Genomic DNA, 14,444 nt, shown 5'->3' with positions numbered 1-14,444 from the left:
TTGATTTGAGGATATTGAACCACCCTTTGATCCCTAAAACAAGTACATTTGATTATGGTGAATAATCTCATTAATATATTGTTGCATGTGGTTTGCTGATATTTTGTTTGAAGATTTTTGCATCTATAGTCATTAAGAATATTGGTCTTTAATTTTTTTTTTTGTAGTGTCTTTATTTTGGTATCCGAATAATGTCCTTGTAGAATGAATTTGGAAGCGTTCCTCTGTCTTCAATTTTGTGGAACATTTTGAGAAGGCTAGGTTAACTAGCCTAGTTAACTAACTACGTTAACTCTTGTTTAAATGTTTGCTGGAATTCACCATGAAGCTATTATTGTTGTTACTGATTCAGTTTTGTTACTAGTAATTTGTCTCTACAGATTTTCTATTTCTTCCTAATTCATTGTTGGAAGATTGTATGTTTCTAGGGGTTTACCCATTTTTTCAAGGTTGTCCAATTTGTTGGTGCATAATTTTTTGTAGTAGTCTCTTATAATTGTTAATATTATATTACTTATGTTTATATTATTTATATATAATTAATATTCTGAATAATAAATAATTTTGTGTTTCTGTGATATTGGTTGTAACTTCTTTCATTCTGACTTTAAGTCCTTTCTCCCTTTTTTTTTTTTTGATGAGTCTGACTAAAGTTTTGTCAATTTTGTTTATCTTTTCAAAGAACCAGCTTAGCTTCATCAATCTTATCTATGTTCTCTTAATTTCTATTTCATTTATTTACACTCTGATTTTTATTATTTCCTTCTTTCTGCTGGCTTTGGGCTTTGTTCTTTTTACCTAGTTCTTTTAAGTATAAGGTTAAAGTGTTCATTTGGACTTTTTCTTGGTTCTTAAGGTAGTTCTGGATCATTATAAGCATCCTTATTAGAAGTGCTTTTGCTGTGTGGCAAAGATTTTGAACCATTGTATTTCCATTTTCATTGTTTCCAGGTGTGTGTGTGTGTGTGTATACACACATTATTTTTTACTCTTTGGTGTCTTCGTTGACTGGTTGTTTAGCCTCCACTTTGTAGTTTTTTCAGTGTTTTCTTGTAATGGATTTCTAATTTCATAGCATTATGGTCAAAAAAGATGCTTGTTATGATTTTAGTCTCCTTGAACTTTTTGAGACTAGTTTTGTGGCTTAACGTGTGATATGTTTTGGAGAATTTTTCACATGCACTTGAAAAGAAAGTATATTCTGTATATATCTGTTAAGTCCATGTGGTTGAATGTGTCATTCAGAGCCGTTATGGATTTTCTGTCTCAGAGATCTATCCATTGATATAATTGGGGTATTAAAGTCCCACAGTATTTTATTATTGTCAGTTTCTCCCTTTATATCTCAGTATTTCCTTTATAAATTTAGGTGCTCCTGTCTTAGGTACATAGATATTTACAGTTGTTATATCCTCTTGTTGGATTGATCCCTTTATCGTTATGTGATGTTTTTGTCTCATTACACTCTTTAAAAACAAATTTTTTTTAACATTTATTGACTTTTGAGAGACAGATTGTGACTGGGGGAGGGGCAGAGAGAAAGGGAGACACAGAATCTGAAGCAGGCTCCAGGCTCTGAGCTGTCTGCACAGAGCCCAATGTGGGCTCAAACCCACAAACTGTGAAATCATAATCTGAGCCAAAGTCGGATGCTTGACTGAGCCACCCAGGCGCCCCTGTCTTATTGTTTTAAAGTCTCTTTGTTTTAAAGTCTATTCTGTCTGATATGGGAATTGCTATCCCAGCTTTTTTTTTTTTTTAAAGGAGGCTTGACACACAGTGTGGGGCTTAATGCAGGGCTTGAACTCATCACCCTGAGATCAATACATGAGCTGAGGTTAAGAGTCATGCTCTTAACCAACTGAGCCACCCAGGGACCCCTTAATGACCATTACTTTGAACCGTTCGTTAGGTAGATTCCTTTTCTCTGTTTCTTTTAGTTCTTTCCCTCAAGTTTTATCTTGTTCCTTTGTTTGGAGCATGTTCCTTCGTCTCCTTATTTTGTCTCTCTTGTTTGTTTCTATGTATTCGGTAGGTCAGCTACGTCTCCTGGTGTTGAAGGCAGTGGCCTTATATAGAAGGCATCCTGTGGGTCCAGGAGCACAATACCCTTTGGTCACCACTAGCAGGCACTTGTGGGATGTCCCCGTGTGGGCAGCACGTGCCCCCTTTGTGACTGGGCTGTGGCTGCCGTAGGCACACTGGTGGGCAGGGTTAGCTCCCAGCGCAGCTGGCTGAGAGTCCTGGCTGCAACTGCTTTGGGCACGCTGGTACACATGACTGGCCCCCCTTTCTCCAGGACAGGAATTGTTTTGGAGGGTGCTGTTCCACTGAGGCTGCCCACCTGGTTTGTCGGAGCAGGAGCTGCTTTGGAGGGGCACCCGCTAGGGTGGGCAGATCCGGTGGGCTGGATTCACAGGGAGCACCAATGCAGGGCAAGCAGCGCGAGCAAGGTAGATGGAGACTGGCAGAACTGACTCACTCCGGTGTCTGGCCAGCTGGCTGGTGGAAGGCAAGAGAAAGGGCTCCCGCCAACACTGCTGTTCTGCAGAAGGTTCGTAGAGATTCCTGCTTCTCCAGCACATGCTATAAAATAAGTCAATTAATTTCCTTCATGTATAACCCAGGTGATTTTCAAACCGCTGCCTCTGGGCTGGGTCTCAGACTAAGCAATATGGTGCATTGGCCCTTGAAAGAGCGCACTCTTGGTTTCCCGTAGCCCTCTGGCTCCCCTGTGGTTGAGTTCTGATTTTCAGAGCTCCCACAGTTAAGCACTGCTGACTTTCAAACCAGGCTTTATGGAGGCTTGTCTTTATGGGGCTGATTTCCCTCTCTTCTGAGAGAGCGTCTTCATGCTTGTAATATCCCTCCTGGTGGGTCATGGGTCTGGGGATTTCGTTTCCAATTGTATCTCTTTCCCCTATCCTTCTTCATGTGGCTTCCCCTTTAACTGTTGATCTGTGGAAGATGTGTTTTGCCAGTCTTTAGATGATGTTCACAGTGAGTTGCGTCTTCTGTAGTTCTAGCATTGATGTATCTGTGAGAGGTGAGCTCAGGATCTCTTCCTCCACCATTTTCCCAAGATCTTTCCTGTGGTTGGAGTTTTTGCCCACAAAGCCCAGGAATCCCAAATTGTGAAAGTAGCAAAGTGGCTGGCGATTTTGCAAACTCACCCATCAGAAGCAAATAAAAAGGCTTTCTGAAAAGATATACCATCAACCTAGGATTTAATCTGACACCGCTTGGAAGATTTACTAACAACCCCAGATTACAAAACATTTGAGAATACAGTCTACCCTCAGCTACAGTCTGCAGGCATCGCAAATAGCAAGATTAAAAGTTAAGCAGTCTATGTAATACAACAATTTTATAAAATAAGTATGCTTAAATGATATCAGCTATAAAGAAGGCTTTAAGCATAAGAAGAACATGAGGTGCTAGGAAAAAAAGAACAGAGATTTGTAAAAAGAGTCCTATTTGAACTATACAAATAAGATGCAGAGTTATTTTAAAAAAAAAAACACTCAAAACACTCTGTGAGGGGCACCTGGGTGGCTGTCAGTTAAGCATCTGACTTCGGTTCAGGTCGTGTTCTCATGGTTTGTGAGTTCGAGCCCTGCGTTGGACTCTGCACTAACAGCTCAGAGCCTGGAACCTGCTTCAGATTCTGCGTCACCCTTTCTCTGCCATTTCCCCCACTTGTGTGTCTCCTCTCTCTCTCTCAAAAATAAATACTTGAAAAAAACACTGTGTAAATAAGTTCTTTAGAGATTAGACAGTTTAGGATAGCAAAGTGTGGAAGATAGATTTCAAGAAAATTCCCAGAATGCTGGGAGACGGTTAAGATATCCCAACTTCGTTTTTCACGGAATATGGGTAGCTGGCAAGCTTAACCCAAAACCCTTGTGGCAGAAAAAAGGGCTAAGAAGTTTTTCCTTACTCTAAATGTCAAGAGTATAGATAAAAGTATAATAACAATATTGGCTCAAAGAAACAAATTAAGAATACAGAATAGAGAGCCCAGCTACATATAACTTGTGTATGGGAGTTTGGTAAGTAATATTACATATCAGTGGGAAGAGATTAAATGGTGCTATCCTTTTGGACATAGATTAAGTTAGAGCTCTTTCACTATACGAAGTCAAACTGTAAAACTTTAAAGAAGTCACAGCAGAATCTCTTTATTAGGACAGGGAATATTTTCTTTAAGAAACAAAATGCGCAACCATATAGAAAAATCTGGATGTCTTTGGCTATGTTAAAGTAACTTATGTGTGCCCAGGGCCACCGTATTTTTTAAGGTAGGGTGGACAATTGGCAAGTAGTCCAAAAAAATGTAATAGTTTAGGTACAACAGAAGTTGATTTCCTGCTCAGCGATCATTTAGAGGGATACGTCAGATTGAGGTGTCGCTGTCCTCTGTAAGGTCTTTTGGGGACCCAGATGCTTCCATCTGGTGGCTTTGCTGTCATTTAAGGCCTTGTCATAGTCTGCAGGCAGCTGGGGGAGGGGGAGAGTATGGAGGAAGCATCCCAATTTCTTAAAAGCCTCAGCCTGGAAGTGGCACTTAGAACTTCCCTGTCGCGCTTGACGGCTGAGCTGTAGGGGGAGGGGTGGAGGGTGGACATGACAGGAAATGTGGCTTCACTAGGCAGTGGCTGTCTAGCTACAGTTCTTCAACGGCTGTGGAAGAGGACAGTTTATGTTGGGAGCAGCTGTCTCTGACTCTGAAACTATTGTGAAAACAGAACTCGGAAATTGGAGAAGATAGACATTAAAGCCATAGGGAGATTCCATTTCCTATCCATTTGATTAGCAAGATGTCTGATAACACCAAGTGTTGGCAAGGGTCTGGGCACTCAGGAAACACTTGACGACTGTTAGGCATCTCCCACAGTGCAGGGAGGAGTGGTGTGAAAAGGCATTCAATAACAAAGAGCAGAAACAACCACCGTGTTCTCAGTTTAAAAAAAAAAAAAAAGATAGGGAAACTACTGTTTTTTTTGTTTTTGTTTTTAATGTTTAGTTTTGAGAGAGAGAAAGAGCACAAGCAGGGGAGGGGCAGAGAGAGAGGGAGACAGAGAATACAAAGCAGGTTCCAGACTTTGAGCTGTCAGCACAGAGCCCGTTGTGGGGCTCGAACTCATGAACTGTGAGATCATGACCTGAGCCGAAGTCGGATGCTTAACCAACTATGCCACCTGGATGTCCCATGTAAACTACTGTTAATTAGTATGACAGAATATTATCGAGCTGTTAAAATGGATGAATGACATATACATGTATCAAGCTAGATATCTCAATGTAGTATCGAATGAAAAATCCAGTTGTTGAGGAAACAGTGCCATTTATGTACAAAAATAGCTTTGATGAGCGCTGGCTGTATATGGAAGTGATGAATCACTAAATTCTACTCCTGAAACCAGTGTTATGTTAACTAGAACTTAAGTAAAATTTAAGTAAAAATTAAATATTAAGTAAAATATTAAAAAATATTAAGTAAAAATTAAAAAAAAAGCTTATGATGTTTATCAATGTATATATGTTGAAAAAGATGAAAATGCATATGGAAATATATCTGTCAGTGTCAACATAATGTTTCGTTTCCTTGGCAGAGAGGAAAGAGGAAGGGACAGAAAGACGGGTCCGTAGCCTTATCTCTTATGAATTACTTTAAGAGATATTTGAAGCAAATATGCCAGGCTAATGCTTTAATTTTGATGCTGGGTATGCAGTGAAATATATTTGCTTTATTTTCAAAAAACGTTTAACGTGTTTAAAATGGAACATTAATAATTAAAACATTTCAAACATTTTAGAAGTTAAAGAATGGGAAGATGTGGTGTATATATATATACAATGGCATATTAGCCAGTCCTAAAAATAATGAAATCTTGCCACTTGCAATGACTTGGATGGAGCTAGAGAGTTATTAGGCTGAGTGAAAGAAGTCAGTCAGAGAAAGACAAAAACCCCATGATTTCACTCATATGTGGAATTTAAGAAACAAAACAAATGATCTCAGCTGCCCAGCTAATGGGCAGTGAATGAAACAGGGACAAATACTATTCTCACTTGCTTGAATAGGTCAACTGAAGTTTTCCCTTTCTGTGGTCCGTGTCCTCATCTTTCCCAGGCTATTACCTTTCTAAATAGACGTGCACTCTTGCCATATATTTTTTAAGTTTAAGTGACGTACACTCTTGCCATATATTTTTTTTCCATACTGAGTATCTTTCTCCTAGAACGGGTGCTTGCTTTAGTCAGTGTTTTGTGAATGAACGAAACTCCAGTTAGGGTAGTTTGCCTTTTCTTTCGTTTTCTTATAATTTGTGCGATGAAGTGTTAATGACTGAAGGGTTACGAAGGGCTGGATCACAGAAAGAAGGAATGAACTAAGATGAAAACAGAAAAATACTAGAAAACAAAAACAGTAAAGCTAATCTAAAAGGTAGTTCTTTGAAAATACAGTGAAATCAATGTTTGTTAACTAACGGAGGGATAAAGGGTAGAAATAGAGAAAGCGTGGATACAGCAACTAAGAAATGGTGCTAAAGAAAATGTGTAATAGAGGAAATTCAAAGACTCGCAAGAGGCTATTTTGCTTCAGTGGATTCAAAGAGAAAATGAATAATTTTCTGGAAGATGGTATTTCTTAAGACCAGGAAAAAAACGAATAATTTTTCTAGGAGATCGTGTTTGCCACAACTGACAATAGAAAAGATAGAAAAACCTACATGGAGAAATTGCCTGAAGCCACCCAGAAGAAATAAAGTTGAGGGATAAAGCTACCCTCCAAAATATGTCAGATCCAGCTAGTTTCTCAGGGGAATGCAGTAAAATATTTCAAGAAGAAATCACTCCAGTAGTATTGAGATGTTTTCAGCCCATATAAAAAGATAGAAGCTTCCATAGTTTTAAAAAAATGAAGTTAGTAGAATATTGATATCAAGACCTAAGAAAGGACCAATGGGGGAAAAAATAACACAGCCTCAGTCAAGAATATTGATGGAGAAAGTCTAAATAAAATATTAGCCAGTGGATTCCACAGCACATTAAAAGATCAATATATCCTAATCGAGCAAGGTTCACCGTGGGAATGCCAGGATGAGTAGTAGTTTGAAATCTATGAATAGAATTCCCATATTACCTTGTCAAACAGGAAAAACAGTATGGTTGTATCTAATGGAAAACATTTTGTGAGATTGAACATTAAATTTTTTCATATATATATATCTTAAAGTTTATTTATTTTCAGAGGGGGGATAGGCGGGGCTGCAAGAGAGAAAGGAAGAGAGAGGATCCCACCGAGGCTCTGCACCCAGCACCGAGCCCAACGAGGGGCTCCATCTCACAACCCTGAGATCATGACCCAATCCTATGCTTAACTGACTGAGCTACCCATGTGCCATGAACATTCATTAAAAAAAATAATAATAATAATATAACTCTTGCATGGGTATTAATTTCACATGATACTATGGATCTATGGCAGTGGAAAGCCAGAATTCATCGCATATTAAAGACAGGGAACAAAGCATTACCCCTCATCAGTTTTAATAATTTTATTTTTTTGGAGCTATTGGCCAAGAAAATTCGCCAAAAGAGAGAGTAGTGCTATAAAATTGGAAAGAAGGACATACAGTTGAGCACTGTGGCCTCTGTTCTGTTGATGTTTTTCCAGCTTTAAATTTCCTCTTTCCTGATAAAATGGTTTTTTTTTTTGGAGAAAGATTATTATTTTTTAAAAGAGGATCCTCGCCATTAGTAGAATATTTTTATTTATTTATTTTAAACCCTACACAACATAGTTCTGTCATTCCCAGCTCCTCCTGGCTGGCATTGTGTCCCGTGGATCTTCTAATACTCGGAACTCTCTCTTCTCCGTGTTCCAAATACATGAGGTAGCTGGGTGGGGGGTGGGGTGCGTGCAGGGCTAATTCTGGTTTGGCCGCTTGCTGTTAACATAGAGAATCCAACTACTGAGCGGTTGTTTTCACTGCTTTTTAATATTCATAATAGAAGGCAGGAAAAGGATTTTTACAGCTGTGGTTTATTTAATACCGTTTGGGTAACCATGATTGGGTTCTTCCGTTTACCTCTACACGTCTCTGAGACGTTTCAAACAAATAATTGTGTTGAAATTAGTCAAGATTTATTTTATACATTCGCTGTTGAAGCTTCATTTAAAACCATCTCTGTGATACGTGTACAAAAATTATATTATTGGCACCAGATTCTCTTACAAAAATTAAACATTTATTTTCAAGATGTGTGTAAATGAAGGTAATTACAGCTTTCCTCTAAGAATTGGTTACATGTAGAAATGGTTTTATTATAACTGACTTTTTCTGATGTAAGTATAATTACAGAAGACGAACCCTTGCGGCCACGTGCATAATCACTATTTAGTGGAGCATAAATGTCTCCGTTTTAAAACGTCCTTTTTTCTTAATAGTGTATTTTAAATATTTTAGCATGCCATTTTTTAGGACCTTACTTTTGAATAATTGCCTGTTTTGCTATTGTATGAAACTAACCAGTCTCCCCTTTTCGCCAGTCTTTTTTACTCCTCTTTTCTTTCTGCAACTCCTTCCACTTTTGCTCTCTTCTTGTTGTTCAGAGGACGAAAACGAAGTATGCTTTTATTGCATGGCTGAGTCTGCAAAGCGAAGTGTTTAAGTTAAAATAAATGAGATTTTGTAGGTTTGGCAATACATGATATTTAGTAATTAGATGCTGTGTCTGCGGTTCTGTTTGTCTGTTGGATTCCAGAATGTTAGCACTCAGGGAAATTGACTAAACTATATCAGAGTGAATTTTTCTGGTGTGTAAAGGTGAATTACAGAGCACTTAACATAAAGCTGTGCCATATCATTCAATATGAAAGCCACTAGCCTCATGTGGGCGTTTAAATTTAAATTAATAAAAATTACATAAGATAAAAAAATTCAGTTCCTTAAGTAAACTAGCCACAGGACAAGTGCTCACTAGCCACATGTGGCCGGTGACCAACCATGTTGGGCAAGCAGGTACAGAACGGTTTTTTTTAATTTTAAGTAGGCCCCATGCCCATCGTGGAGGCCAACTCAGGACTTGAACTCACAACCTTGAAACTCATGAGATCAAGAATCAGATGCTTAACCGACTGAGCCATCTAGGTGCCCCCAGAATGTTTTCAATATCACAGAGAGTTCTGTTGAATAACCTTGGGGTGAAGTTTATACGTCTTACCTGTTTATTATATTAGTATTTAAAACTCATTTTTGTTTTTCATTTTCTTCCTGGATATTATAAATACCAATAAAAGTCAATTATTTGGGAAACAACGGACAACTTAGAACTACTTAGAATAATTTTTACTTTCCTACCAACTTAATTTTTAAAATTCTGTCCTGAAGTGAAACATGTATCAACATAGGGTTACCGGCAGTTAGAAATTCTAGGAGAAAAAAAAAAACACAAAAAAGAAACTGTAGGAGAACATTTGAAAATTCTTGATAGAATACAAAGTCCCAGGGTGGGCAGGGTAGGGGCAGGTTTTCATATCACTTGGCTGAAGATCTACAGAAGATGATGTGGAAGGAGGGGCTCACAGGTTTTAAAAGACACTCAGAAGCAGCAAAGTAAGTGGAGAAACAATACATTTATTTGGGGCATGTAATTTTAGGCTGTGATTACAGTAGTGTATCAATATAAATTAATCTGGAAAGCCAAAGAAATGTTGGAAAGAAAAAATAAGGGGAGGGATGCCAAGGGACCATCCTGTGGTCATTGGAAACAGCCATTATTATTTGTCACGTATCTGCCCAGCCTCCTCTCTGTCCTGTTCAGCCAGCAGTGAACAAGGTCCGTGAGGAAGGCGGAGGAATGTTAGTCTGAGAGGCAGGCTTCTGGAGCAGTGAAGAGCTCGGACACTAAGCCAGGTGGCCTGACCTTTAAGTCCCAGCTCAGCTGCTTCTCTGTGGAACCACAGCACATTGCTTAACTCCTGTGTATCTGCTCATCCGTCAAATGGGATGCTGTTGCATTCTGCCTCTTACTATTCTTGTGAGGGTTAAGGAATTAAAATACTGAACTCCCTGAAGACTGTATTACTGATAGTACTGATCACTGTTATATAGGGAATACAGACACACGGTAAGTCCCTAGTAACTATGAGCCTCTGTATTTATTATTACAGGGAAACAGACATTTAAACGAGTAGTTGCAATAAAGCTAGGTGAGTCTTCCGAGAAGGGTAGGTTCAGCATTCTACGATAGTGTTTGTTGAGGTGACTGAATTTTTGATACTGACTTAAGCAAAATTAATTCAGCTCTTAGGTGGGACGGTTTTGTTTTCGATCATACTGTAATAGTTTCTCACATCAAATCTTGCTCCTTCTATAGCTTGTAGTCTTAACACAATAATTTGTTTATTACCCTACCGTGATTAATATTTAAATATTCCAGTATTTCAAGCAAAACTGTGGCCCTGATCACTGGTAATATCATAAGTGTCAAAATTCTTTCCCTGATACTTTGCATCGTGGACCAGCTTGCCAAAAAGGTAATAGAATCCTCTCTTAGCAGTAGCATCTGGCTAATCAAAATAAAATCTATCTTCCAGACATTTTACAAGAGAGTTTGGTTAGCTTTCAGTATAATTAAAGAGTATATTACTGGATACCTAAGAGTGTATTACTTGATACCTATTAAAAATGGGAAATTCTGAAGTGCAACTGTTTTTTATATATAGTGAGGGGCAATTTCTTCAAGTGTAAATGAATAAGTAGAGGCTCAAGTAAGTTTTCAAGTATAACATTTTAAGGGCACCTCTGAGCTGAAATCGATCAAACTGAAATCAATCAAATGCATTGCGTTTGTCAAAGCATCTTTCATCTCTTGATAATACTCGTTTTTTTGTTTGTTTGTTTTTACAGAATGCTGTCTTATAATGCACTAAACTATCTTCTGGCCTTTGTGTATCTTGGGTAATGATGGGAAATGAAGGACCAAAGTATTTATTATTTAACAATATAATTTTACTGGTTTTACAGTACAGAAAATTATTTAAGCTCAATAGTTATGAGACGTGTCTCTCTAGCTATGAGAACTCTCTTTGTTTCTTAGAAGTTTGACCCTGGGCGGGGGAGACGTTGACAATTTGGGGGGAAAAAAGACTCAAAGGAACAGCATGCTCAGAAAGGCGTTCCCAGAGTGCTGACCACTGGCCCCCACAGTGCCAGCCCCCTCGCTCTTCGTGGTTATCACAAACCAGCCTGGCAGGATGTAGCTGCCAGCTTATCACTTTGCTTTAATCATAATTTATGTTTTTAGCAGGAATATAAATTACAACCAATACTTAAGGTATTGAAGCAATATGTTTTAGAAATTACAGATTTTATAAAACTAACAATTATTCAGGGGAAAAACTAAGGTTTAGCTTCTCTGTGAGTCCTATTTGATAACGATTTTTCCCCCATTTGACCTCATGTTAGAAACACTGGACCAGAGATGAATGATGCCCACATACCTGTCATCTCTAGGTTTATCGAAACATACAGTTTTTGTTTAGAGAGTCGAGCGGATCAGTTTTCTTGGCGGTGATAAAAATCTTACAGTATCTTCCTGTTTGCCAGCAGGTGAACTTATACTCGCTTGTTTTTCTTCCAGATTCATGAAAAACTCCACTACTATGAGAAGCAGAACCCCGTGCCCATCCTCCACGGTGCAGCGGTCTTGGCCGATGATGTAAGTGTGCCTTCCTGAGCTCCCTGGGACATGGCTCCCTCGGGCCTGGCCGGGACGGAGCTCATCCCGGTGCAGACAGACGCGTGTGATCCAATGAGCGAAAACCAGAAGAAGCTGCAAACGTTTCCAAAAGTCCTGTCATCACAGAGCTTATGCTGATATTATGCTGATTTTCATTCACTCTCCTGCTCTAAAAATTTTGCATTGGAGATACCATCTTGTTCTGCCTTGGTAACTACGTAACAGAAATTTTAGGCTCTAACTCTCCCGGGAGAGAGAAGCTGTCAGCTATTAGCGTTCTGAGAAAAGTCACAGGCAGGAGGAATGCTTTGGAGAAATAAAGACAAATGAGATATGTCTATTGCTGACAGTGCTAAAAAAAATGACAGATACTCGTATAGGAATGAGGCATATGAAATACATAAAAAGACAGGATTGTTTTTAAAATGGATTATAAAGCATAGTAATGATTTATGGATATTAGACCTTTCCAAATTACCTTCATAACCAAAAAATAAATTTTAGAAGCAGTTGGCATTGATGGAGTAGTTAATTTCCTGTGGCTATAATTTTATTTTCGATCTGGGGGAGGGAGCTAACTTGCTGTTTCTTACTGTTAACTTTCAAACTCGGATGAATTGAGAGCGCACCTGGATAAACTATAAGACACCAAAGCTGCACAAGAAATCGGTTGCGGGTGAAGGCTCGTCTTAGTGATGTCCTGTTAACTTACCTGTTGCCTTTTAAACTTTTTACTTTGTCGTGATAAAACAAGCAGTAGTTCACTTGAGTAAAATATCAGGGCCATAAGTATAATTTAAGAAAACCAACCACCTTCCGAGGTTGATTTTCTTATATATATTTTATCTCCTAATTTAGATAATAAAGCATATGTAATAAATCTCTCAGATGTTTGCTGCCTGGTGAGTCCCCAGCCTCCCTTCCAGGTTTATCCAGAGATTACAAATTATCGGGATGTTTCAGTGTATGTGTTTTATGAGGCGACTTACTCCTGTGCATCGTAGAACCAAAATTTTTGAAGTGAAGGTGTAGATAGAATTCTACAGCTGTAAGCTATAGTTGCCACTCGAGAAAGTCTTAAAAATCACCTTAAAGACATTGACTCTTGAGGGTTTGGGGAAGTATTTGTTGATATCCAATGTGATTGAGGCCCAATCATATTACAGTATTGCTTTTAAAAAAAAAATTAGAGACTTATACAGCAAAATGTAGCATTTTCTAATTCATCCCAGCAATATATTTAAATTTTTAAAAAGTGACTAAGGCATGCAAAAAGCCTTTTATGCCTTTTTGTAAGTTAGCGATTATTTCTAAGAATTATTTTAACTTTTTACCTTGGAAAAGTAAAATCACTTTTTGAAATGTAACCAGGGAATTTATCAATTTTATCAGATTTTATTTTTTGTGTATAATTTATATTATGCCCTTCTTTTAGAGAAAAGTCCTTTTCCAGAGATAAGAACAGCTCTTTTTAAGAACCTTGGTGGAAACAAAAAGAAATTTCATGCAATTATCTTAAGAACGGTTTTTAAATGAAAATATATGTACATATTTTGAATTCTTTACTGAGTATTTCACAATTTTTTTTCTTTTTTTAAATTTCTTTCTTTTAATGTTTATTTAAGAGAGAGAGGGAGGGGCAGAGGGAGAGAGAGAGAGAATCTCAAGCAGGCTCTGCTCTGTCTGTGCAGAGCCCGATGCAGGGCTCCAACCTCACAAACCATGAGATCGTGACTTGAGCCCAAATCAGAAGTCAGATACTTAACCAACTGAGCCACCCCAGCACCCCTGTAATTTTTTTTTCTATTTGTTCTTGCTTTTCTTTCGAAAATATATGATCCTTACCATACCTGAAATGGAACAGAATGCTGATAGGAACATCTCTAAGTGAAGAACATGAGACAGGTTCAAGGTTCTAACCCTTTCTTTAGCTAGAATCATCTACGGGCATTCTCGATCATTATAGTAGAATACAGTCAGCATTTTTGGTACCAGAGTACTTGTCAACCTATTGTAAGTCATTTTACGATTAGCCTGGTTCCCATTTAACAGACTTCTTAGTCTGTGTAGGTAAACATAATAAAAGTTTCAGACCATTTGCTCTATTAGAGACATTCTAGTTCTTTTTCACTTCAGCTCTAAACAGCAAGCTACTGTGGATTTTTGGAAACCCTGTGGGTTTCACCACCTCATTCAGAAACTTTTTTTACATTTTTTTTCTTTTTCTTCCTTTCTCTCTCTTTTAAAAAATAGTGTCAAAGCCTGATCCAGTCCTTTTTACAAGTGGTCCTTTGTTTGCATGCAAAAGACCATTCCTTAAGATGAAGTGCTGGGATTTGCCCTCATTGCAATAAATCAGAAGGTGATCTGGCTGATAGGATTTTTTTTAGTTATACTCTCAGCCAAGATCCCGGGCTGGGACCTGGGCTACCAAGGGCCTAAAAAGAGGAGCAGTGATTGATCGTCTGTTTTCTTTCATGCTGACTTTTCCTTAATCACTGGAAAGTGGCAAGATAGATTCTCATTTGTCACACATGGAACTACACAGTGCTCTTACTAAATGCTCTCTCTGTCCATGTGATCTCCCTTGCAGCTGGCCGAAGAGCTTCAGAACAAGCCATTAAACAGTGAGATCAGAGAGCTGTTGAAACTGCTGTCAAAACCCAATGTGAAGGTGAGGACATGTAATA

At 38.4% G+C, this 14,444-nt stretch overlaps 1 protein-coding gene across 5 annotated transcripts in view; it reads left to right on the top strand.

Moving 5' to 3' along the window:
* The window catches only part of MPP7 (membrane palmitoylated protein 7), a 279,215-nt gene that overhangs the window by 146,685 nt on the left and 118,086 nt on the right, over nt 1-14,444 (top strand). For all 5 annotated transcript variants that reach the window (XM_042945204.1, XM_042945203.1, XM_042945206.1 and 2 more), the window contains exons 4-5: nt 11,656-11,733; nt 14,348-14,428. In XM_042945204.1, the coding sequence (XP_042801138.1) occupies nt 11,656-11,733; nt 14,348-14,428 (159 nt within the window). The remainder of the gene's footprint in view (nt 1-11,655; nt 11,734-14,347; nt 14,429-14,444) is intronic.

This window comes from Panthera leo, chromosome B4 (assembly GCF_018350215.1).
Source record: "Panthera leo isolate Ple1 chromosome B4, P.leo_Ple1_pat1.1, whole genome shotgun sequence".
NCBI classification, from domain to species: Eukaryota; Metazoa; Chordata; class Mammalia; order Carnivora; family Felidae; genus Panthera; species Panthera leo.
The sequence above is the reverse complement of the archived record's forward strand: the minus strand, read 5'-3'. Positions and strand labels throughout refer to the sequence as shown.